Genomic DNA, 24801 nt, shown 5'->3' with positions numbered 1-24801 from the left:
GAGGGCGCGGGACCAACGTAGGTCCAGCCCGGGTTCTATGATAGCAGGCCCTCTACCCAGGCTCTGGCGCGCACCCAAGTCGCAGCGCGCGGGTCTCTAGACAGCAAAACCCCTCCCTACAACCCACGTCCTCTTGGGCATCACGAGCCCTTATAGGAAAATGAAACTGAAAACAGGAAAGTCCCTCTTTCTAACCTGGCCCGGCCTCGAGCGCTCGGAGACGAGTGACGGCTCCTGCCAGAAGGGTTCTGATTGGCGGTGCGCGCGAGTACTATAAGTGGAGGCGCCCGGCGGGCGGGCCACTCTCCGTCCCGCGCTGCTCCTACTCGGGTGGCGATGGCGCTTCTCTGGACGTTGGTCTTCGTCGGGCTGCTCTCTCTGTCCGGCCTGCACGCCGTCCAACGTGAGTGTCCCCTCTTGCCCAAGCCCTTCTCCTGTGCTCCAATCTTTTGGCATTCTCGGCGTTAACTCTGTAACTCACCCACGCCTCCTCTTCCTCAGTTCTTCTGCCGGACCTGGGGGCTAGCTGCGGGCTTGGTCTGCGGGCGGGGAAGCGGTGGGGTGGCCCGCGAGTTGGGGGGGGGGTGCGAGCCCAGGACGCAAGCCTCTTTTTTCTTCTTCGGGAGAGAGGGGTGAGGGAGGCCTCCGGCATGTGCGTCCCGGGTGGGGCCGGACAAAGTTTCGGGGTGATGACAGACTTCGGAGCGGCCGAGGTGGGGGAGGGTTTCTCTTCCGCGGAACCTCTAGCTTGCCGGGTGCAGCTGTCTGCCTGGGAGGGCGGGTCCCGAAAGCGAGGAGTCGGGGGCCGTGAAAAGGTGGGGACATCCGTCTTTGCGGGAGGCACCGCGCGGGTCCATTAGTCCGCTGCAGCTGCTCCGCTCGGATCCCGGGGGCTTCGGGGCTTCCTCTGTACCGCCCGGCGGGTTGCCGGCCCCACAAATATGCGGCAAAACCGTGGGGGAGGAATCCACACGTGGAGTTTGTAGAATGCTTAGAGGTGTTACAGAGCGCTTTGACATCATTAATTCACTTGTTCCCGTTCCTTGTCGCTTTTAATAATCACAAGAGCTAGTCTTTATTGATAAGGGGCGTGCTGGGGACGTTGTGTGCTCTATGCCATCTGATTCTGAGATGAGCCTACGATGTAAAGGCAATGGTTAATATTGCCGGCATTTCATACGTAAGGAAACTGAGCCATCAAGAGTTTAAGTAACTTAATCAACACAACACGGGGGAGAAACGGCAGACAGTCTAACTAACGGGAGCAGAGCTTTTTGTGGGGCTGTGCGCCCTTTGGCTGCAAACTCTGCGGTTTTTCAGTACCTCATCGTCACCTTCTGGTGTGAGATTCTTGCCAGCAAGCTGGAGAGTCTGGGGCCCCTGTTTTTCTTCACAGAGGGCTTCCTCTTTGGCTCCTTGCCGGGTTCTTCCCAAGATGAACTAAGCTGCTACTTTCTGTTTTGAAAAACCGAAGGTTTACCAGTCAGGAAGACGGTAAAGCCAGTGACAAGGGTAATCAAAATGGTTACCCAGAGTGTCAGGGACACTCTAGATCTTGATAAGCACGTTCTAAATAACTCGCAGTATACCAGAATCCTCATATTTTCCCCTCACAAAAGCTTCTGTGAAGCGGGGGTTTTGGATCATGAAAAGAAAGTATTTATAGTCTATTTACAAAATAAAGCACAAATAAAATTATTGATATTTGGTGACGACCACAGAAATAATTTTAAAAATAAACTGACATTAAAAGAAAAATCCTTTTTTAAAAAGATTTTATTTACTTATTTGACAGACAGAGATCACAAGTAGGCAGAGAAGTAGGCAGAGAGAGAGGAGGAAGCATACTCCCTGCTGAGCAGAGAGCCGGATGCGGGGCTCAATCCCAGGACCCTGAGATCATGACCTGAGCCGAAAGCAGAGGCTTTAACCCACTGAGCCACCCAGGCACTCCAAAAGAAAAATCTTACTTTGAAAGTTTGCAAAGTAGTATATAACATGATTTGATCATTTCTAGAAGATACTCTGGAGGGGCACTTGGGTGGCTCCGTCGATTAAGTGTCTGCCTCTGACTGGGGTCATGATCTGGGGGTCCTGGAATTGGACCCTGGGTCGGGCACTCTGCTCCTCGGGGAGTTCAGCTTCTCCCTCTATGCTCTCCCTCTCTATTTTTCGTTCTCAAAAAAATAAATAAAAATCTTAGAAGATACTCAAGAAATGGGTAATGATTGCCTCTGGGGGTCTGTTTTTTGCTCTTTCTCTTGTGTGGGTTTTGTTCCACTGTGGACATAAACTGATGTTTCCATTAAGTTTCAGAAACTCAACTAACTGTTCCAAAGTCATAGAACCAGTAAGTGGCTGAGCCCAGATTCAAACCCAGGTCTTGTCTGATACTTGTCCTCCTCTTAGAAGAGGTTATTGTGATGTTCTTGCAGAACCCTGCCTGGCTCCCTCAAAGAGAGAATTCTACGCCTGATGAACCTTTGTTCTGACTCTTGTGGCATTTATTATGTTCTAATTATTAGAAGTTCTGATACAAAGAGCTTTCTGATTTGTCTTCATTTTTAGCTTTATGGAAAAAAAAAATCAGGGCTTCATTGGGATCCCCAGTCTAGCTCCTGGTGGGGCTGGTGACCTTTCCTTTGATGACAGGGTGTTTCTAGACAGATAAACCTGGTCAGAGCAGTCTGGTACTGCTCCTCCCTACCACCTCCTGGACACAGGGGAGTTTCCCTTTAGTAACCATATACACTGGATATACTTATATTTAAAAGTGAATTATAGACATATATTGGTGTCAAGCTATACATTTAGTGGCAGTAACACTTCTCTTCACTCAAAGAAAAATACAGAAATGGTCTAGTTAGGCATCCCATTTTGGAAATATCTCTTCTATAGCACTAACATATTCCCAGTGTGGCTAGTTACAGCAATCACTTGAGGATGCTAATTGAAAACGCAAATCCCACTCTTGCACACATTATTCCACTTGGTCATGGTGGAGAGTATGTCCTTTTTCATTTGCCACAGTCCTCACCCTTCCCTATTTTTCTTACCCAGCCCAATTTACTCACTTATGGTATTTCTGGCTTCTGTATATATTTAAGTTTTGTTTAAGGTAATAATAATAACAATATCTGCCATTTACAGAGCAGCTGCTGTGTGCAAGGCACTATACTAGACACAATACATATTGAGAAGTTAGATGGGTGTGGATCTAGGTAGGAGCAGGAACCAAAAAGGATAGGAGCAAACATTTAAAAAAGAAGAAAAAAAAGATGGCATGAAATAAGGTGCAAAAACATAAGTTTTTTGATGTGGCTATTATGAAGAGTCTGTGAAGTGAGAAATGAAGTTTGAGAAGTAGGTTGGGGCCAAATCATGAGGACTCTTGAGAATGTGTGGAGGAATTATATGGGTGTTAAAGAAGCCATCAAAAGTTCTTGAGAGTCTCCACAGAAAGGTTCTTAAAAGATTTGGCACAAACTCCAGTGACAGAAGATGATACTATTAGGAATCTGCTAGGAAAAAACCAAAAAGCCACGAGTAGAGGAATTAATGTGGGAAAGATACTAAGTCATGGTTTATCCCTCAAAATGGAAGCAGCCTTTTGGAAAAGTGGAAGCTCATTTGGCCAGAGTAGAAATGGAATTGGGAGAAATCAATAATCAAATTTAAACATTTGTTGCCTGAGATAGCTTAAGACCAAGGTAGTCCAAGTGAAATATTCTTCAATTTTCATTTGTCTTTCTCTCATGTCCCTCAGGTACTCCAAAAATTCAGGTTTACTCACGGCACCCCGCAGAGAATGGAAAGCCAAATTTCCTGAACTGCTATGTGTCAGGATTCCACCCACCAGAAATCGAAATCGAACTGCTGAAGAATGGAGAGAAGATGAATGCAGAACAGTCTGACCTGTCTTTCAGCAAGGACTGGAGTTTCTATCTTCTGGTCCACACTGAATTCACTCCCAATGGACAGGATGAATTTAGCTGCCGTGTGAAGCATGTTACTCTCAAAAATCCCCAGGTCGTTAAATGGGGTAAGCTTTTAAGTTCTTTCCTTAGCTACTGACATTTGTAGCTGTGTATAGGCACAGCTTAAAGCTGCTTTGATATAAAAAAAAAAAACTGCATACTGGGACTGACAGGGAACATTATTTAAAGCTCTGATAAGTGGCACCTTTTGAGACACCTCTGCACAGCCCCATCCACAAAACAGTAGTTTCCCTGCAGCAAAAACAGGGAACAGCAGCAGTCAGCACCTGCACAAATGCACATGAACTCCCAGTGTTTCTTCCCTCCTGGTCTCCTGGGCCTTCCTGACAGCCTCGTGGATACTTTGAACCACCAAAGCTCTCCAGAAGGCACAGGACTTCATCTGCAGGCCCTGCTGTCCTAGCACCCTACCCAGTAGTCCCTGGCTGGGTTGGGAGCTGAGGCTAGTAGGCAAGGTTGGGCCCTACCTACTGGGTATTCATGGTTAGGGTCTGCAGGCTATTCTGCCGGACTTATTTATAAACAGTTCTAGACATTTGTTAATAGTATTTTAAAAGTAAAACTTACTCTCTTTCTTTTTCCGTTTTCTTTTTCATAGAGCGAGACAACTAACCAGCATCATGGAGGTAGGTTTCTAATCTTAAGAAAATCTTTTTTTTGTTTCACCGTCCTGGGTACTATTTACAGACAGCTCTGTAGGATAACCCTCATTATAGGGAAGATCTTAATCAGGGTAGCATTTCAGCAGGTAGGAAAGAATCCTATAGGGAATACGTTTTCTTTCCTGTGGAGTGGCACGAGAAAGGTGTGTACCCCCAGTCTCATGCTGCCAGTGGCCCTCCAAACAAAATCAGAGGAGCTGTTGGAGTGCTATAACAGGATAGAGGCAGCTAGTTACCCACACAATCTGCAAGGATTTGATCTTTCTTCTTCTGTTTCTACGGTGGGCATCTCTGGGCCTTCAGAAATGAACTGTTCTCTTCCTTTGTATAGCAGTTGCTTTATTATTCAGCCTAAAGAGAGGAGTGACGTGGTTTTGCAGATTCCCTGTTCCCTTAGTCTGTTGTTCAGCCTTAGTGTGTGGGCACTGTGTTTGCCTTCTAGAGGCTCCCAGTCCAACAGAGTAGAGAAATGGAAAATGCAGTGTAAAGATATTATAATACGTGTAGCTACAAAAACTTCTCGCATTGTGAAAGTGGGAAGAATTGGACTTGTCTGCATTGCTGGAGTCCAGAGGTCAAAATCCAGCTTTGCATGAAATTTATCTCCATGGGGTACCATGGAGAAATTTCCTGTTACCTCCCAGCACAGGGAAATTAATTTGAGAAAGCATCAGAGAGGTTGGATGACCTGCCTGGAGTCACACAGTTACTAAATGGGACAGCAGGGATCCGAAATCTAATATAAGCATTCTTTCCTATAAGGATGTGGGAGAACCAATGGGATAAATTAATGGGGTATTCTCTTTGTAATGGGTTTGGAAAATTGTCTGCAGCTGTTTCTTTTACAAATAATGATTTACATAGCAGAAGTCAGACAAATTTGGTGATGTGATCTATAATCTAGATAAAATAAATGTATTTGCTAACAAATCTATTTTCTTTTTTTACAGGTTTGAAGATTGTGCTTATAGATTGCGTTAATGTCAAATGCTATGTTCTTGTTATTGCTGATATGCTTTTATGCTTTATGCATATAAATCATAGTCATATTGATGATGATACAAATATAATCTACTAGTTAATTCTACATTGATCATTCTGTTGCTGTATTTGACCCGTCTAAGCAGGTAGCTGTAGTTGTGGGGCTGGAAAAATCTTGGAGAGAATTCTCATGGTCAGAACTGAATTGTTCAGTCTATTCACACAAAAGATAGTTATGCATGTTTAGAGTTAATTTCCAATTTGCATACTTTGTTTAGAATTTGGGGGAAATTTTTAGAAAGATAACCTCTAAGTTACTGGAAATTTGTTATAGTGGGTAAGACACTGTCCTAATATTCTCATTCACCTCTTACATCAGAAACATTGTTGCACACAATTTGACTTAATGTTAATTTTGTTTCAATAATTAAAACAATTGTAAAACTTGATGTGTTCAGTTTTTTATACATCTGTCCCTCTCTTGCCCTGCCCCCTTTTTAAAAGATTTTATTTATTTGAGAGAGAGAGACAGAACACAAACAGGGGGAGGGGCAAAGGAAGAGGGAGAAGCAGGCTTCTTGCTGAGTAGGGAGCCCCCTGCAGGGCTCAGTCCTAGGGCCATGGGATCATGACCTGAGCTGAAAGCAATTACTTAACCTACTGAGGCACCCAAGTGCCCCCCCCACTCTTTGTTATCAAACAGGAAAACAGTCTTGAAGTGTCACTTGGGAAAAAAGTATAAACTCCTGTTTTTTGGGCTTGACTCATGGTGGAAGGGGCCTCAGCAATCTGCATTTTACAGATCAGGAACAAGATCCTAGGGAAATTAAATGACTTAGGGTGACACAGTGGTCTGCTGGGAGACCATGCCTGTCTTTTAGCTCGAGTTCTGTTCCTTGGGCCAAGACACAAGGAATGTGCAGGCTCTAAGAGGGAACAAAAGTATCTGAGGGTTTCATATTTTAGCAAGTAATAGATAAACTTTGAATGAAAAATACTAGATTTTTCAATTTCAAAATATAGTTTATATATGCAGCATCGTGCATCTAACAAAGAATTTGAGTTAGTGTTAAGTGCTGACAGGATGAATAAAACACAAAACTGCTCTCAAATTTCTGTCTAGTGGAGGGACAGGCATGTGGTCAAACAATTAAAAAACATCCTGTTAAAGAGTATAATACAGGTATGACCAAAGAACCAGGTGATAGGAAAATGTGTTCGGGGAACAACAAGAAACTTTAGGTAGGTGTGAGGGAAGCCATTTGCTTGAATTGTGACTTGGTGGGTAGTGGTTCTCCCGACTGGTGAATGGAATCTGGGGCTTCCAAGCAGGACGACAAATTATGGGAAACATGAAGGTATGACAAGTGTGGGTAATTCCAAACAGTGGAGCAGGGGTATTTGGGGGAATACTTGCAGGAACTCAGCTGAGCAGACTGAGCAGTGACTTACTTACACTGGTCACTCTCCATCCTAAATTCACATTAGAATCACCTATGGATCTTGTTAAAAAATACTAGCTCTAAGAAATAAAGTCTATTAAAAACAAAAACAGGGGGGCACCTGGGTGGCTCTGTGGGTTAAAGCCTCTGCCTTCAGCTCAGGTCATGATTCCAGGGTCCTGGTATCGAGCCCTGCATCGGGCTCTCTACTCAACAGGGAGTCTTCTTCTCCCTCTCTCTCTGTCTACCTCTCTGCCTACTTGTGATCTCTGTCAAATAAATAAATAAAATCTTAAAAAACAAAAACAAAAACAGGCACCTGTGTGGCTCAGTAGGTTAAGTGTCTGCCTTTGGCTCATGCCATGATCTCGAGGTTCTGAGATCTAGCCCCACATCAGCCTCCCTGCTCATTGGGGAATGTAAACCAAAGCCACAATGAGATGTCACCCCATTCCAGTCAGAATGGCTATTCTCAAAAAGACAAGTGTTGGTAAGGATGTGGAGAAAAGGGAACCCTTGTGCACTGTTAATACAAGTTAGTGCAGCACTCTGTAAAACAGTATGGAGGTTTCTCAAAAAATTAAAAATAGAAATATCATATAATCCAGTAATACCACTGCTGGGTATTTACCCAAAGAATATGAAAACAATACTTTGAAAAGTTATATGCACTCCTATGTTTATTGCAGCATTATTTACAATAGTCAAGCAGTGGAAATAAACTGAGTGTCCATCCATAGTCTATAGATGAATGGATAAAGAAGGTATCATGTGTGTATATGTGTGTGGTATACATATATGTATATATACAATAGAATATTATTCAACCACAAAAAAATTGCCACTTGCAACAACATGGATGGACTTAGAGGGTATTATGCTAAGTGAAATAAGTCAGAGAAAGACAAATAACATATGATTTCATTTATTTGTGAAATTTAAAAAAACCTGGAAATATAAACAAACTAAAACAGAATAAAATGGTGGATGCCAGAGGGAAGGGGGAATGGAGCACTGGACAATATAGATGACTTCCAGCTATAAAATTAATAAGCTGTGGGGATGAAAAATACAGCAAAGAGAGTATAATCAATAATAATGTGGTAACTCCGTATGGTGATAGTTGGTAACTACACCTATTGTGGTGAGAATTGTATAATGTATAGAACTATTGAATAATGTACATCTGAAACTAATATAACATTGTATATCAACTATGGTTCAATTTTAAAAAAACGTATAATTTTAGAGTAGTTTGGATTTATAGCAAAATTGAGAGGAAAATACAGAGATTTCCCACATACCTCCTAGCCTGACACATGCAGAGTCTTTTCTATTATCACCCCCCGAAACTACATTGACATAGTATAATCACCAAAGTCCATAGTTTACCTTATGGTTCCCTCTTGATGTTGACGATGTTATGTGGGTTTGGACAAATATATAATGACATATATCCATCATTATTATGGTATCAGAGTATTTCACTGCCCTAAAAATCCCCTCTGTTCTGCCTATTGATTCCTCCCAATCACTTTCTTCTGCTCTTCAATTGCTGGCAAAGAACTGATCTTTTTACTGTTTCTGTAGTTTTACCTTATCCAGAATATCATAAAGTTGTAATCATACATTTATTTGAGAGAGAGATAGAGAGAGATAGAGAGAATACAAGTTGGGGGAAGGGCTCAGGAAGAGAGAATCCCGATGTGGGTCTCAATCTCATGACCCTGAGAACACGACCTGAACAGAAATCAAGAGTCAGTCGCCCAAATGACTGTGCCACCCAGGTGTCCCAATAAACAAATACTTTAAAAAATTCATTTTAGAATGAATTTAGAATGAACTAGAATTGTCCTCTTCATCATCGAATAATGAAAACAAAGAAAAAGAATTGTAAACCCCTGCAATCTCCTATGACAAAGATGACTACTTTCTGGACCCCACTGAGTTCTTTTAGTGTGTACCCATCACTCTCCATTTCATTTAATGGCTATTTTTTTGAAGATTCTATTTATTTGTTTGAGATAGAGAGAGAGAGAGAGAGAGAGAACATGAGCGGGAGTGGGGAGGAGAGGCAGAGGGAGAGGGAGAAGCGGACAAGGCTTGATCCCAGGCCCAGGGGACCATGACCTGAACCAAAGGAAGACACTTAACCAATTGAGTCATCCAGGCACCCCTTATAATGGCTGTTTTAAAAATTTAATTTTTATTAAATAATTCTCTTACATCAATCCCACTTACAACTGCACCTAAGACCATAAGATACTTAGGAGTAAACCTAATCAAAGAGGCAAAGGATCAGCACTGTAAAAGCTACAGAACATTATGAAAGAAATTTAGGAAGTAACAAAGAAATAGAAGAACATTCTATACTCATAGACGGTAAGAAAAAATATTGTTAAAATGTTAATTATAAAAAAATGTTAATTATAATGTTACCCAGAGCAATCTACACGTTCAGTGCAATCCTTATCAAAATACTATCAACTTTTTTCACAGAACTAGAACAAATATTCCAAAAATTTGTATGGAACCAGAAAGACCCCAAATAGCCAAAGGAATATTGAAAAAGAAAACCAAAGCTGGTGGTATCACAATTCTGGATTTCAAGCTCTATTATAAAGCTATAATCATTAAGACAGTATGTACTTGCACAAAAACAGACACAGATCTATGAAACAGAATAGAAAACCCAGGAATGGCCCCTCAACTCTACGGTCAACTATTTTTTGATGAAGCAGGAAAGAATAGCCAATGGGAAAAAAGGCAGTCTCTTCAACAAATGATGCTGGGAAAATTGTACAACCCAATGGAGAAGAATGAAACTGGACCATTTCCTTATACCATACACAAAAATAGACTTAAAATGGATAAAAGACCTAAATGTGACACAGGAATCCATCAAAATCCCAGAGAAGAACACAGGCAGAAGAACACCTCTGTGACCTTGGCTAAAGCAATGTGCCAGACACATTTCCAAAGACAAAAATGAACTATTGGGACTTCATCAAGATGAAAAGATTCTGCACAGCAAAGGAAACAATCGACAAAACCAAAAGACAACCTACAGAATGGGAGAAGATATTTGCAAATGTCTTATCAGATAAAGAGCCAGTATCCAAGATTTATAAAAAAACTTACCAAACTTAACACCCAAAGAACAAATAATCCAGTCAAGAAATGGACAGAAGACATGAGACATTTCTCCAAAGAAGACATCCAAATGGTCAACAGACACGTGAAAAAATGCTCCACATAACCTGGCATCAAGGAAATACAAATCAAAACCACAATGAGATGCCACCTCACATTAGTCAGAATTGCTAAAATTAACAAGTCAGGAAATGACAGATGTTGGCAAGGATGTGGAGAAAGGGGAACCCTCTTACACTGCTGGTGGGAATGCAAACTGGTACAGCCATTCTGGAAAACAGTATGCAGATATACCTAGGAGTTTAAAATAGAGCTACCCTAGGACCCAGAAATTTTACTGTAAGTATTTACCCCAAAGATACAAATGTAGTGATCTGAAGGGGCACCTACACCCCAATGTTTATACCAGCAATATCTACAATAGCCAAACTATGGAAAGAGCCTAGATGTCCATCAACAGATGAATGGATAAATAAGATGTGGTGTATATACACAATGGCATACTACTCAGCCATCAAAAAATTGAAATGTTATCATTTGCAATGACATGAATGAAATTAGAGGGTATTATGCTAAGTGAAATAAGTCAATAGGAGAAAGAATCACATGACTTCACTCATAAGTGGAATTTAAGAAACAAAACAGAGGATCATAAGGGGAAGGAGGGAAAAATAAAATAAGATGAAATCAGAGAGGGAGACAAACCCTAAGAGACTCTCAATCATAGGAAACAAACTGAGGGTTGCTGGAGGGTAGGAAGGTGGGAGAATGGGGTAACTGTGTGATGGGCATTAAGGAGGGCATGTGATATAATGAGCACTGGGTGTTATATGCAACTGATGGATCACTGAATGCTATCTCTGAAACTAATAATACACTATATGTTAATTGAATTTAAATAAAATAAAATCTAAAAAAAAATTCTCTTGCGTTTTCTTATAATTTTCCCTTTCAGAAAAATTTGTAAGGGTCCAAGAAACCAGAAGAAGACAGCGTGTTATGATACAGGTTCTAGAACTGCAGAGAGAGTACAAGAGGATCCCACACCTTAAAGTGACCAAAGCAAGTGATAGTGAGACAAAGCTGTAAGGTGGGAACCATGGCTTAAAGGCAATTCACCAAGGTAAATCAAGAGAAAAGATATCTGGAAGACAGAGACCAAAGAAATACAGAAATGTGAATTAGAATTCAGCAATTTTAACCTGGAATTGCTTTGTTGACCCAAAGACCTACAGGGAACATTGAGACAAGACTGCGACTATAGCTTAGTGGTTTGTGTGTTACATTCCTCAAGAATGGCGATGAGAGGGGCACCTGGGTGGCTCATTCAGTCAAGTGCCCCTGTGTGGCTCATTCAGTCAAGTGCCTGCCTTCAGCTCTGGTCATGAACCTGGGGTCCCAGGATTGAACCCTGACATCAGGCTCCCTGCTCAGCGGGGTGTCTGCTTCTCCCTCTCCCTCTGTTCCTTCCCCCATCATGCTTTCCCTCTCTCTCCTTCTCAAATAAATAAATAAATAAAATCTTAAAGGGAAAAAAAGAATGGTGATCGGATTTTTTTTTTAAGATTTTATTTATTTATTTGACAGACAGAGCTCACAGAGAGGCAGGCAGAGAGAGAGGAGAAAGCAGGCTCCTCGCAGAGCAGAGAGCCTGATGCGGGGCTCGATCACAGGATCCTGGGATCATGACCTGAGCCAAAGGCAGAGGCTTTAAACCACTGAGCCACCCAGGCACCCCAGTGATCAGATCTTGACAGCAATCCTGCTCACCCTTCATTCAGAACACCAGCATTTGCATATATCAGGCATTCCAAGCTGAGGTGCTAATCCTGATCCTACTATATATATAGATAGATAGATAGATAGATAGATATAGATATTTTTATATATTTTTAAACAAACTATATGAGCCTTTTACATTTTTCTCTCAACATCTGTAAGCAGACACACTCACAGGAAAAGGTCCAGAAATATATGCAATAATCTCTTAACAATGTTTGCTTAAGGTCAGGAGCTAAAATAGCAGTAAGATAAAAGTAGGTTTTAAATTTTTATTCTATTTTTTTAAAATTTTAATTCCAGTGTAGTTAATATACAGTGTTATATTCATTACAGGTATACAGTATAGCGATTCAACAATTCTATAAGGCAGTGCTCATCACAAGTGCATTCCTTAATGCCCATCATCAATTTCACCCATCCCCTCACCCACCACCCCTCTGGTTTGTTCTCTATAGTTGAGTCTGTTTCTTAGTCTGTCTCTTTCTCTTTTTTTCCTTTGTTAATTTTTTTTTCTTAAATTCCACATATGAGAAATCATATGGTATTTCTCTTTCTCTGACTGGCTTATTTCACTTAGCATTATACTCTTCTAGAGCCATCCATGTTGCTGCAAATGGCAAGATTTCATTCTTTTTTTATGGTCAATATTATGGTCAAAAATTATTCCATCTATCTATCTACCTACCTACCTACCACTCTTCTTTATCCATTGTATCCACTGGACACTCAGTTGTTTGGATTTTTTCCCTTTCAGCACTTTGAATATATTATGCCACTCTCTTCTGGCTTGTAAAGTTTCTGTTGAACAATCTGCTGATAGCCTTCTGGGTTTTCTCTTGTATTTACATCAAGTGTTTTCTTTTCTCCTGATTTTAACATTCCTTCTTTATCACTGCTTTTTACTATTTTAATTACTATGTGTCTTGTGTGGACCTGCTGGGGTTGATTGCTGGGAGATCTCTGTGCCTCCTGGATCTGAATTTCTGTTTTCTTTCCCAAATTGGGAGGGGGGGTTCAGCTATTATTTCTTCACATTTTCTAATCCCTTTTCTCTCTTCTTCTTCTTCTTCTGGGATCTCTATAATGCATATTATTACACTTGACTGAGTTCCCCAAGTCTATCCTAATTTCACATAACTTTTTTCTCTCACCTGCTCAGCTTACTTACTCTCCATTACTCAGTCCTCCAGATGGCTGATATGTTCTTCTGCTTCTTCTAACCTGTTATTTGTTCCATCTAGTGTATTTTTAATTTCAATTATTGTGTTCTCTATCTCTGACTGGTTCTTTTTTAATCTCTTTGTTAAGGGTCCTCCACTCTTTTCTCAAGTCCAGTGAGTACCTTTATGATCATTATTTTAAATTCTCTATCAGGTGTGTTACTCATTTCGATTTTGCTTAGGTCCCTTGCTGTAATTTTGTCCTGTTCTTTCATTTGAGACATATTCCTGTCTCATTTTGTCTAACTCTCTGAATCTGTTTCTGTTTGGTAGAAAAGTTTTTGCCCTTGAAAGTAGTGGGCAGGGGGTGCACTTTTAACAAGGTGGTGCCAATCCTTTTCCACAAGGGATGAGCAGCTGCCACAGAGACCACAAAGCACATGCAGCAGGCAGGGGCTGGAGAGCATACAAGTTGTGTGCGCTGGTCCTTTTCCATGGGGGATGCACAGCTGTCAGCAAGATGGGGCCGGCTAGGGCAGGCAGTTTTAACAAGGTGCGCATGTCCTCCATGGGAATGACTGCCACGTCACTGCCAGGACTGAGGCTCCGCCAAGTGTGTAGTCCAGATATGCAATGTTGGCAAGGTTTGCACTAGTCTTCTAGGGGAAGGGACTTGCAGTGCTGGGATTGGGTCAAGCCTAGCTGGAGGGTGCAGCATGTGGTTTAAGCAGTTGGGTAGTGAATGTCAGTGCTGCGCTGGTTTCTGTACGTGGATCTGTGTTTTTATGCTGGGGGGAGTATGTGTATGTGGTGGGGAGGCGGGAATGAGGTCTGCCAGCTCCTTTGGATAAATAAGATATGGTATATCTTAATTGAACTTAATTGAAATCAAGTCCTTAACTGAACTCTGAGATTAGTGAATAATTCTCCCTCCCATATCCCCCAGGCATTTTTCCAATTCCTGCTTCTTAGCCAAATCTTAGCCAAATCTCCATGAGCTGTTTTTTTGTGCTGTCTCTTTAAGGGCAGGGACTCAGTTTCCTATCACTCTCCCAGCTCTGAAACTGCTGATTTGTAATTTTCCAGGCTTTACGTCCTGTGGGTATAAAAACTCATAAAATTTGGGCGCCTGGGTGGCTCAGTGGGTTAAGCTTCTGCCTTCGGTTCAGGTCATGATCTCAGGGTCCTGGGAATGAGCAGGGGATCAAACCCTCCTTGGGGCTCTCTGCTCAGCAGGGAGCCTACTCCCCCCTTACCTGGGATCTCTCTGTCAAATAAATAAATAAAATCTTAAAAACAAAAAACAAAAAACTCATGAAATTCAGCTCAGCCCCTCTGGTTTTCACAGCCAAATGTTGTAGGGATTCCTCTTCCCAGTACAGGCTCCTAGGTGTGATAGTCTGTTTCTCTATCCTCACCACACCCATAGCTCTCTTCCTTCAGCAACCAGACACAAGGGATTCAACTCCCTATCTCATCTCTGCCCTTCCTACCCTCTTCCATGCGGACTCTCCTCTACATTTAGTTGTGGTGTTTGGTTTGCCAGTCTCCAGGTCATTTATGCATTTATTTACACTGATGTTAGTGTTACCTATAATTGTGTTTGTGGGACAAGGTGAACTTAGGGTCCTCCTACTTGGCTATCTTCCCCAGAAATCCAGAACAATCAAAAGTAGACTCTTTTTTTTGAAGATTTATTTATTTATGAGAGAGAGCGAGCGAGCATACAAACAGGGGATAAAGGAGCAGTGGGAGGAAGAGAAAGTCTTAAGCAGAGTCTGTGCTGAGCATGGAGCCCAACCCAGGTAGGGCTCCATCTTATAACCCTGAGATCCCACCACCTGAGCCAAAACCAATAATTAGTTGCTCAACTGACTGTGCCACCCAGGTGCCCCTTGAATGTAGACATTTTTAAAAATAAATTACTCTACATACTTCTATATGATTTGAATTTTTACATCTTTTATTATTTGTGTATAGTTCATTCTTTTAAAAAATAAGGTAGTTACATAGGCAGAAAGAAAAAAATACTATGTTTGCCTCCCCAGCCAGAGATGATCACTCATCAGTGTTCAATCTGACATGGTTAGCTTTTCAAGATATTTTCATTTTTTGTTTTATTTTGTTTTATTTGTATTTTATTTTAAATTTTTAAAAGATTTTACTTTTAAGTAATCTCTACACCCAACATGGGGCTCCAACCCACTACCCTGAGATCAAGAGTTTCATGCTCCACCAAGTGAACCAGCCATGCACTGCTTTTTAATTAACTAGTTAATTCATTAATTTTAAATTAAATTTTAATTTAATTTAATTTAATTTAAAATATTTTATTTATTTATTTGACAGAGAGAGAGAGCACAAGCGGGTGGGGGCAGCAGGCAGAGGGAGAGGGAGAAGCAAGGCTCCTGCTTAGCAGGGAGCCCATAGGGCACCATCCCTGGACACTGGCATCATGACCTGAGTGGAAGGTAGCCGCTTAACTGAGTCACCCAGGTGCCCCTGTTACATGTTTTTTAAATGGTCACTGTTGAAACTGAAGATGACACAAATACATGGAAAGATAGTCTTTGCTCACGGATTGGGAAAGCAAATATTGTTACAATGTCCACACTATCTAAAGCAATCTACTAATTTATGCAATTCCCCATCAAAATGTCAACAGCATTTTTCATAGAACTAGAATGAACAGCCCTAAAATTTGTATGGAGCCACAAAAGACTCTGAATAGCCAAAGAAATCTGGAGAAAGAAGAATAAAATCATAGTCCTAGATTTCAAAATATACTATAGCTTTGTAGTATATCTATAGTAATCAAAATAGTACAGTACTGTCACAAAAATAGGAACATATTTCAATGGAACTGAATAGAGAGCCCAGAAATAAACCCATGATTATATGGTAAATTAATCTACAACAAAGAAGGCAAGAATATGGAATGGGAAAAAGAGTCTCTTTAACAAACAGTGTTGGTAAAATTGGACAGCTACATGAAAAGAATGCAACTGGACCACTTTCTGACACCATACACAAAAATAAACTCAAAATGGATTAAGGACCTAAATGTGAGACCTTAAACCATAAAAATCCTAGAATGGAACACAGGCAGTAATTTCTCTGACATCAGCCATAACATCTTTCTAGATACTTCTCCTGAGGCAAGGGAAACAGAAGCAAAAATAAACTATTAGGACTATATAAAAATAAAAAGCTTCTGCACAGCAAAAGAAACAACCAACAAAACTAAAAGACAGCCTATTGAATGGGAGAAGATATTTGCAAATCATATATATGGTAAAGGCTTAGATCCAAAATAAGTAAAGAACTATAAAACTCAACACACTCAAAAACAAATAATCTGATTAAAATGGGCAGAAGACATGAACAGACATTTCTCCAAAGAAGACATACAGATGGCCAACAGATACATGAAAAGATGATCAACATCACTTGTCCTCAGGGAAATGCCACAATGAGATATCACCTTACACTTGACAGAATGGCTAAAATAAAAAACACAAGAGGGGCACCTGGGTGGCTCAGTGGGTTGAGCCTCTGCTTTCAGCTCAGGTCATGATCTCAGGGTCCTGGGATCAAGCTCCACAACGGGCTCTCTGCTTGGCAGGGAGTCTGCTTCCTTCTCTCCCTCTGCCTGCCTCTCTGCCTACTTGTGATCTCTCTCTGTGTCGAATAAATAAATAAAATCTAAAAAAAAAACAAAAACAAACACACACACACACACACACACACAAGAAACAATGGTGTTGGAGAGGATATGGAGAAAAAGAACACTTGTTCATTTTTGGTGGGAACACAAACTGACACAACTCCTGTGGAAAACACTATGGAGTTAAAGATAGAATTAACATATGATGCATTAATTCACCACTGGGTATTTCCAAAGAATACAAAAACACTAATTCAGAGGAATACATGCACCCCCATGTTTACTGCAGCATTATTTACAGTAGTCAAATTATGGAAGTATTCATAATGGATGAATAGATAAAGAAGATGTCGTGTGTGTGTGTGTGTGTGTGTGTATGTATACACACATATACACATATATATAATAGAATACTACCTAGCCATAAAACAGAATGAAATCTTTCCATTTGAATTACATGATGGATCTAGAGGGTATAATGCTAACTAACGGAACAAAGTCAGCCAGAGGAAAAAAATATGATTTCACTCATATGTGGAATTTAAGAAACAAAACAAATGAACAAAGAAAAAAAAAGACAAACCAAACATCGACGACAAAAACAGACTCTTAACCATAGAGAAAAAAAACCAGTGGTTACCGGAGGGGAGGTAGGTGGGAAGATGAGTACAATAGGCGAAGGGGATTAAGAGTACACATATCTTGATGAGCACTGAGAGTTGCTGAACCAACTGTACTGTACACCTGAAACTAATACAACACTGTATGTTAATTATACCAGAATGAAGAAGGGAAGGAAGGGAGGAAGGGAAGGAGGAAGGAAGGAATGAAGGAAGGAGAAGGAAGGAAGGAAGGAAAGAAGGAAGGAAGGGATGGAAAGGAAAAGAGAGAGAGGAAGGGAGGGAGGAAAGAAAGAGAAGGAGGGAAGGAGGCGGGGGCGGGGAGCTGAGGAAGGGAGAAAGGAAGACAGGCAGGCAGTCTGGCAAGCAGCATTGCACTGAGTGTACATATTCCCAAGAACATGGCTTTGGAAAGTATTATTTTGTTTAATGTCCAGTTTTTCAGATTATATTTTGATTATATGTCAGAAGAAATAAAATATAAGAAATGGTCACTGGTATTATTATTATGTTTATTTAAAAATTTTATTAAATAATAATTGTTACATCTCACTTTTTTTTCACTCTAATGAAAACATTAGAAAAACATTTTTTTTTTCCCTAATGAAAACATGGTATACATGGAAACAACACAGGCACTGGCAAATGTTGTCTTTTCTAGTGTTTGTGTACAACCACTCTCCCAATATCTTTGGGCTGTTGCTTTTTACTTTATTTTATACCCTAAGTTCTTGAGGAAAAATTCAAGGTCTTTCCTTAATAAAATAAATATTCTGTCTGTGATATGGCCATTAAGGTTTTAGGGGCAAACATAGCGTTATCTCTCTCGGTAGTCTAGACTTTTTTTCTTTTTAATTTTCATTTTTTAATTCAGTGAAATTTAGTTTAGTTTCCAACTTCATAATTTTGGTTTCTAGCATTATCTATTTTTAGTTCATTTCCTTTTCAACTTCTAACTTTAGCCATATGCTTGTTATTAGATTCTTCTTTTTTGTAAAGAACAGCCTATTCATCTGCTGTCATTGGAACATCCCATGGAATTTCACTGAAGATCAGAAACAGTTTTTAGAGGTCTCAACCTTCTCTTTTAACCTTCACAAAGGTAGTGTCCTACTGACCTCTTTACTATCCCTATGGAATATACCAGAGTTCTCAACTTACTGATTCCCTGTCTGAATGAACAGAACTTTTTTTCAGAAGTGTGATATGGCATAAAAAAATTCATAATCCCTACTTTTATCTAATTTTCTTTTAGTATCTGAGTTCTAACTCTTCTGTTTATAATCCATTTCTGACCTTTGAACAAATCTCTCTTGTCCTATCTCTATAGGTTCTGGTTTCAACTCATGCTATCAGGGGACTTTCTCACTTTGGCTCTTGGTAGATAAACTATCCTAGGCCAAGTGCTGGCCCTTGGTGGGCATCATTCTGTTACAGCAAAAATGTTTCTCAAATGGTATCTGATATGGTCTAAATAAGATTGATCTTTACTATAGTCTAATTAAGATTAAGTAATAAATACTCATTGCTTAGAAATAACTAACCATTGAACTAAAGTCAACAAAACTCTTTTTTTCTAATATTAAAATATACAATTGTTTGGAGGGGAGGGGAAACAACTTGAAATAAATCAGAGAATACCTTCACATTCATCGTTCTTCTCATATACTTCAAATTTGTATTTAATTCCTTCTTCCTTCTGGACATTAGAAAGAACACCTGGGAGAAATTTTTATTTCTCCAAATCAATTTCTGGAAAAAAAGTATCACTTTCAAATTCTGCATAATCCTTGTCACAAATAGTCTAAGATGGCCTGGCTTGTTCACGGCTTCCTTATAAACAGAACTGCCTCCCAACTATCCTAATCATGTCCACTTTATTTGCTAATTCTGGTTGCTCAAAAAATTTTAAGACATCATCCAGACTTTCAGCAAGAAAATGAGTTTCTTATGGATGTTCCTTGAGGTCTCTGAGCACTAAGTTAATCAAATTAATTAAATTTAATCAAATTAAATGTCTTTTAAAAGTAGATTCTTCTCGGGGCGCCTGGGTGGCTCAGTGGGTTAAGCCTCTGCCTTCAGCTCATGTCATGATCCCAGGGTCCTGGGATCGAGCCCCGCATCAGGCTCTCTGCTCAGCAGGGAGCCTGCTTCCCCCACCCCTCTCTCTCTCTGCCTGCCTCTCTGCCTACTTGTGATCTCTCTCTCTCTCTCAAATAAATAAATAAAATATTAAAAAAAAATAGATTATTCTCGGGAATAGAGAATCATGTCTTCCTAACCATAATCACCAAATTCTGTTTACCTTCTACTGAGGAGTATGTGGTCATTTTTTTGAAATATTTGAACTCATTCCTGAATGAGGGCCACAGTGGGTCCCCGTTCTTACTGATATTCCTGTTCTGGGACACAGAGAGGACACAGTTTAGCAGACAAACCTAGACAGCAGCTGATACACACCTCTGAGCTGGCACACCAGCCCAGCTTTACGGGGAAATTGTCTCCTTGGACTCTAGCCTTTTAGAAAAAAATCAAAGACTAGTCAAAGACTAACTAACTGGGTCCTAGATATCTGAGCAGTTTGATTGGAAAATTCATGCATTAGAAACAATTCTGGGGGCACCTGGGTGGCCCAGTGGGTTAAAGCCTCTGCCTTGGGCTGGGGTCATGATCTCAGGGTCCTGGGATCGAGCCCCGAGTTGGGCTCTCTGCTCAGTGGGAAGCCTGCTTCTCCTCTCTGTCTGCCTGCCTCTCTGCCTACTTGTGATGTCTCTGTCAAATAAATAAATAAATAAAATCTTAAAAAAAAAAACAAAAACTATTCTGATACTTTGGAGAGCAAAAGAAGGAAGGTAAACCTTAGGGGGAAAAGAAAACCTGGTAAATAGAAATGAGAAAAAATATTTAGTCATGTATCAAGCACTTACTATGATTAAAAAGTCTCGGACACAAAGAAGACATTTCTGTCTTTATAGCACACAGGCCTAACTGAAGACCGCGGTAATGTATGTAAGGCTTCCCAACCCCCATGGGCCACTTCCTCTTTTTACTGTTTTCATTAGAAAAAACAGAGAGCATTCTTGCTGCCACACAAGGCCATAGTACTATTTGAAGGGGTTTTCTAGGCATCCTGACTGTCTAGAAACATGCATGTCATTTTCATCATCTGAAGACTCAGGGAGCCAGTTAGGTTGAGCTCCTGCAGAAGCAGTCCCCAATGCCAGAATCTGGATGTATATGACTTATAAAAACAGGTATTCAAGGAGAAACCAATAAGGTCTTGGGGGTGGAGCGGGGGAGAAGGAGAGGGAATGGGAAGAAGCCAAGTGAAGGGGTGATTTCAGAAGTCACACACTCAGCCTGGTCCCAGGGGAGCTCTAAAACACAGGAATACCCCTCAAAGTTAGTTCTGCCCTGGAGCAAAGGAGCTGGGCTTTGGCACTTCATATCGGCTTGTGTTTGGCTATATGTTGCAGAGTGTGTTGTAGGATGAACATGAAATTCCCAGGTACTACCAGCTCACTCCAGTGCCTTAGGGTAACCTGCAGGGCAGGGGGGTAATGTGCAGGTGCTAGTTGTTAGCAGCAAAATATGAAAAAGCTGGATATGGACTCACAGAGTCTGGGTGGGGCATCAGTGTGCTACTGAGGGTTTCCTGTTAACTTCCTCTGCAGGGCCCACAACACATGCAGTCCCTAACTTCCATTAAAAGTTCCAGATTTCTAGGGGCTAGCATTAAAGTGTAGATGCCATTGAACTCAGACCTAAGTTTGAATCCTAATTCCACAAAAGAAACTGGAGAAATCATTACTACTAGCTTGATCCTTTGGACCATATCCATAAAATGGGATAATTATTCCTACATCATAAAGTTTATTCACTTACTCAATCATTTTTTCAATAAATATGGAGCATCTACACCATGCCAGACACTGTTCAAGTGTTATTCTGAGAAGGAGATGGTAAGAAGAGCTCTGTAAAATGTACAGCTCTGGGCAACTGCTTTTACTTGCAGCGTTATTTATTTTCGTAACTTCCTAGATCAAGTAAAAATGACCTAAACCACAGCAAAGGGATAAAAGGGAAAACTTTTAAGCACTTAACTGGTGGAAAAAAAACAATCCATGCTTCCACTCCTTTTCATGAACGACTTTAGGTAAAAGACCTCACTCATTCTGGACAGTTCCCCAAAGGGAAGCCTGCTCTCTTCTGGCAGCCTCAGGATTTCTGGGAATGATCTTGATCAGAGAATATACAAACTGCATTCTCAGGAGCTTCTGGTCCTGCCTCTGTCACAGTTCATCCTCTTTCAAACCTCTTAATTTTTCCCAGCCTTCTTACCTGTAAAATGAAGTTTTCTGCCACCAACTGGTGATGGCGCAGTAAGTGGGTCACGTGTATATGGGAGCCTTCTCTGCTAGATTTTTAGGGCGGGGAGTCAGTTCTCAAGCTCAGGCTTGACACACTGAGAAGGACACAGGGCCTAGGACTCCACTGTAGATCAGAAGTTTTAACTCCAATCAAATCCAACCCTCCCACCCCATTTTCTCCAACACATCCTTATTACAATTCTTTAATGGTACCCCTTTACTAATTTGATTGTGAAGGCTGAGCAATTTAGTACGTGAATGCTCTGGCCTGGCTTCAGAGGCTCATGGAAGGAGTACCAGATGCTTGCTGCTGGCCTAGGATCTCTGTAAGCCATGACACTGAAGACAGAGTGGCACTATATTGATGGCTCAGAATCAGATATAGTATTGCTGGCTGTGGTGTGCTCCTTCTAAACAGTGAATATCTCTAGGAAAAAATTCCAAATACAAAAAACAAACCGAAAACACATCTTCCTTTTAGTTGTCTGATAGTTGCATTCCTGGAGAATTCAGTTATATGGTCCTATTACCTGCCTGACCCCCTGATCTCAGAAAATCTCAAGTAGAGGATTCGGCTTAGCCAGCCTACCTTGTAGGAACTAGATTTTAGAAGCTTCTGTCTAGCTATCAATCTTACCTTTTAGAAACAAACTAACAAACTGCTGGAACAGAGAAAGAAATATTTGAGGAAGGTGCCTGCCCAGATGATTCAGAAAGTGTGGCAGTTAAGGCAACCTCATTGTAATGTTAAAATCCCCTTCTGAATATCCCAAATGTTAATAAAAGGAGCCTGCTTTCCTTTGCTCTGGGACAGCAGCTGTGAAAATGATTCCCCATGATCTCCCTGTCTATACAAATAAAGTTGCCCCTGAGGCAACTCCATTTGGTGTAGTCTCTGTCCATAAGTCATGGAGGAGTGGGCCCACTTTGGTAACAGTCTTGGCATACTAAATAGTTAATACAGGGGCTCCCGGGTGGCTCAGTGGGTTAAAGCCTCTGCCTTCAGCTCAGGTCATGATCCCAGGGTCCTAGGATTGAGCCCCACATTAGGCTCTCTCTCAGCAGAGAGCCTGCTCCCCTCTTTCTCTCTGCCTGTCTCGCCTACTTGTGATCTTTGTCTGTCAAACAGTTAAATAAAATCTTAAAAAAAATAAATAGTTAATACATATTCAAGAAATAAAATAATTGAAAAATAAAACATATTTTTACATGTGATTGTAAAGACCAGATTATAAGCAGGTTTCCATAGATTGAGAGAGAAAGAGAGAATGAATGAATATGTGTGTGTGGTGGGGAGAAGCTGGGGCCCCCGACCCTCAGCCCCTATGCCAGTTGGAACAACTAAAAATAGCCGTGTTAATTTCCAAAGCTTTTAGAAAGGCATATTGCCCCAACTGAATGAGAACCACTTTTCTAGGGAGTAGAGAGTTGCTGAGCTAATAATCGGGGGAAAGAATAAACAAACCGGTGCCTCCTCTTTCTCAGAAAGCCGAAGCCTGCAGAAAGAGGAAACAAAGGACGGGAAACTCCCCGTTTCTAACTTAGAACATGGCTTTCCGCGCAGAGACTGGTGACAAGTCACCACGGACTCGGGTTTTTTGATTGGTCAGTTGAGAAACTAAAATAGCTGGGTTAAAAGGAGGGAAACCCCCAGTGCTTTCCGCGGTCCCGTCGATAACCTGCACTGAGACCCCCTCGCTTCATGACTTTGGCTATTTTCCGTTCAGCGCTGCCGCCAGCCTGAGCGAGTTCACGGTGAGGTCTTGTCCCATGCCGCCCCCTCCCTCCGCTTCTCTCTATCCGCAGGCTCTCCCTGGCCCTGTGGCAAATCTATCCTTCTTCCGGGCCAAATGTGGCCAGGCAACTGGGTTTGGATCGCTGAGGCTCTGTCCAGATCCTACAGGGAAGCAGCTGAGAGGTCAGGAAGTGGAGCGCAGCGGGAACGCACGCTTCCAGCGCATTCTCGCTGGAGAGTTCTCTGGGCAGGACTGGGCTGATCAGGACAAAACAGCGCAGTCACTGATGGCATCCGTGGTGGGTGCTGCTTTTTGGGGTAGCTCAGCCTCGACCTGAAGGTTCTGTTTCCCTGGGCACAGCGCGAAGATGGAGTAGGACGGTCAAAGAAGACAAATACTGGAGGGCGGTGCTCTGGCAAAAAAGCAGGTGTCTGGGGGTGTCTAAAAGAACTGCTTCCCTAAGTAGCTTGGTGCTTCCAGTGGAGCCCTAGGCACTATGCCTTCGTGAGAGTGCCCTCCTCTCCATTTTCCTTTAGGATCCCACGCTTCCCCACCAGGTTCTAGGGCCTATGTCTGAATTCAGATTATGTCACATTGTTTTGTGTAACATTTCTATGGCAGCTTATGTGTTTTGTCTTGGTAAAAGCCTTATTGAAATGTAATTCACAAACCATGCAATTCATCTATTTAAACAATACAATTCAGTGGGCTTTAGTATATTCAGAGTTGTGCAAACATCACCTCAATTTTAGAACCTTTTCATTCTCCAAAAAGAAACTCTGTACCCATTAGCAGTCACTTCCTATTTCTCCTCAATACCCCAGGCCTAAGGAACAACTCATCTTTCTGTTGCTATGGATTTGTCTGTTCTTGACATTTCATATTAATGGAATCATACAGTTTATGGTCTTTTGTGATTGGATTCTACTACCTAATACGATGTTTTCAAAGATCATCCATATTATAGCAAGTATCTGTACTTTATTCTTTTTTACTGCTGAATAAAATTCCATTGCATTGATACACAACATTTTGTTTACCCATTCATTAATGGGCATTTGGGTTGTTTCCACTTTTTTGCTATTAATATTGTTATCAACATTCACATACAAATTTTCAGATTGGACAGATGTTTTCAATTCTCTTGGGTATACACTTAAGAGTGGAGTTGCTGGGTCATATTGATGAGGGAGCTGAGTGAGGACAAAGCAAAAGCTGGCACCTTGCACC

The 24801-nt window shown here is 41.2% G+C and overlaps 2 protein-coding genes and 1 pseudogene across 2 annotated transcripts in view; 2 read left to right on the top strand and 1 right to left on the bottom strand.

Annotated features, from left to right (window-relative positions):
- The first annotated feature begins 287 nt into the window (after positions 1 to 287).
- On the top strand, positions 288 to 6088 carry B2M (beta-2-microglobulin). Its single transcript, XM_044231119.1, has 4 exons — positions 288 to 403; positions 3767 to 4042; positions 4597 to 4624; positions 5611 to 6088. Exons 1-3 carry the CDS (start codon positions 337 to 339, stop codon positions 4608 to 4610), a joined length of 357 nt encoding a protein of 118 aa, XP_044087054.1. The 5' UTR covers positions 288 to 336; the 3' UTR covers positions 4611 to 4624; positions 5611 to 6088.
- Positions 6089 to 19095: 13007 nt separating this feature from the next.
- On the bottom strand, positions 19096 to 23607 carry LOC122894580 (annotated as a pseudogene).
- Positions 23606 to 24801, top strand: part of TRIM69 (tripartite motif containing 69) — a 54725-nt gene continuing 53529 nt past the window's right edge. The window contains exon 1 of the mRNA XM_044232364.1: positions 23606 to 23869. Within this exon, the coding sequence (XP_044088299.1) occupies positions 23606 to 23869 (264 nt within the window). The remainder of the gene's footprint in view (positions 23870 to 24801) is intronic.

Source organism: Neovison vison, chromosome 13 (assembly GCF_020171115.1).
Source record: "Neovison vison isolate M4711 chromosome 13, ASM_NN_V1, whole genome shotgun sequence".
In the NCBI taxonomy this organism is placed as follows: domain Eukaryota; kingdom Metazoa; phylum Chordata; class Mammalia; order Carnivora; family Mustelidae; genus Neogale; species Neogale vison.
The sequence above is the reverse complement of the archived record's forward strand: the minus strand, read 5'-3'. Positions and strand labels throughout refer to the sequence as shown.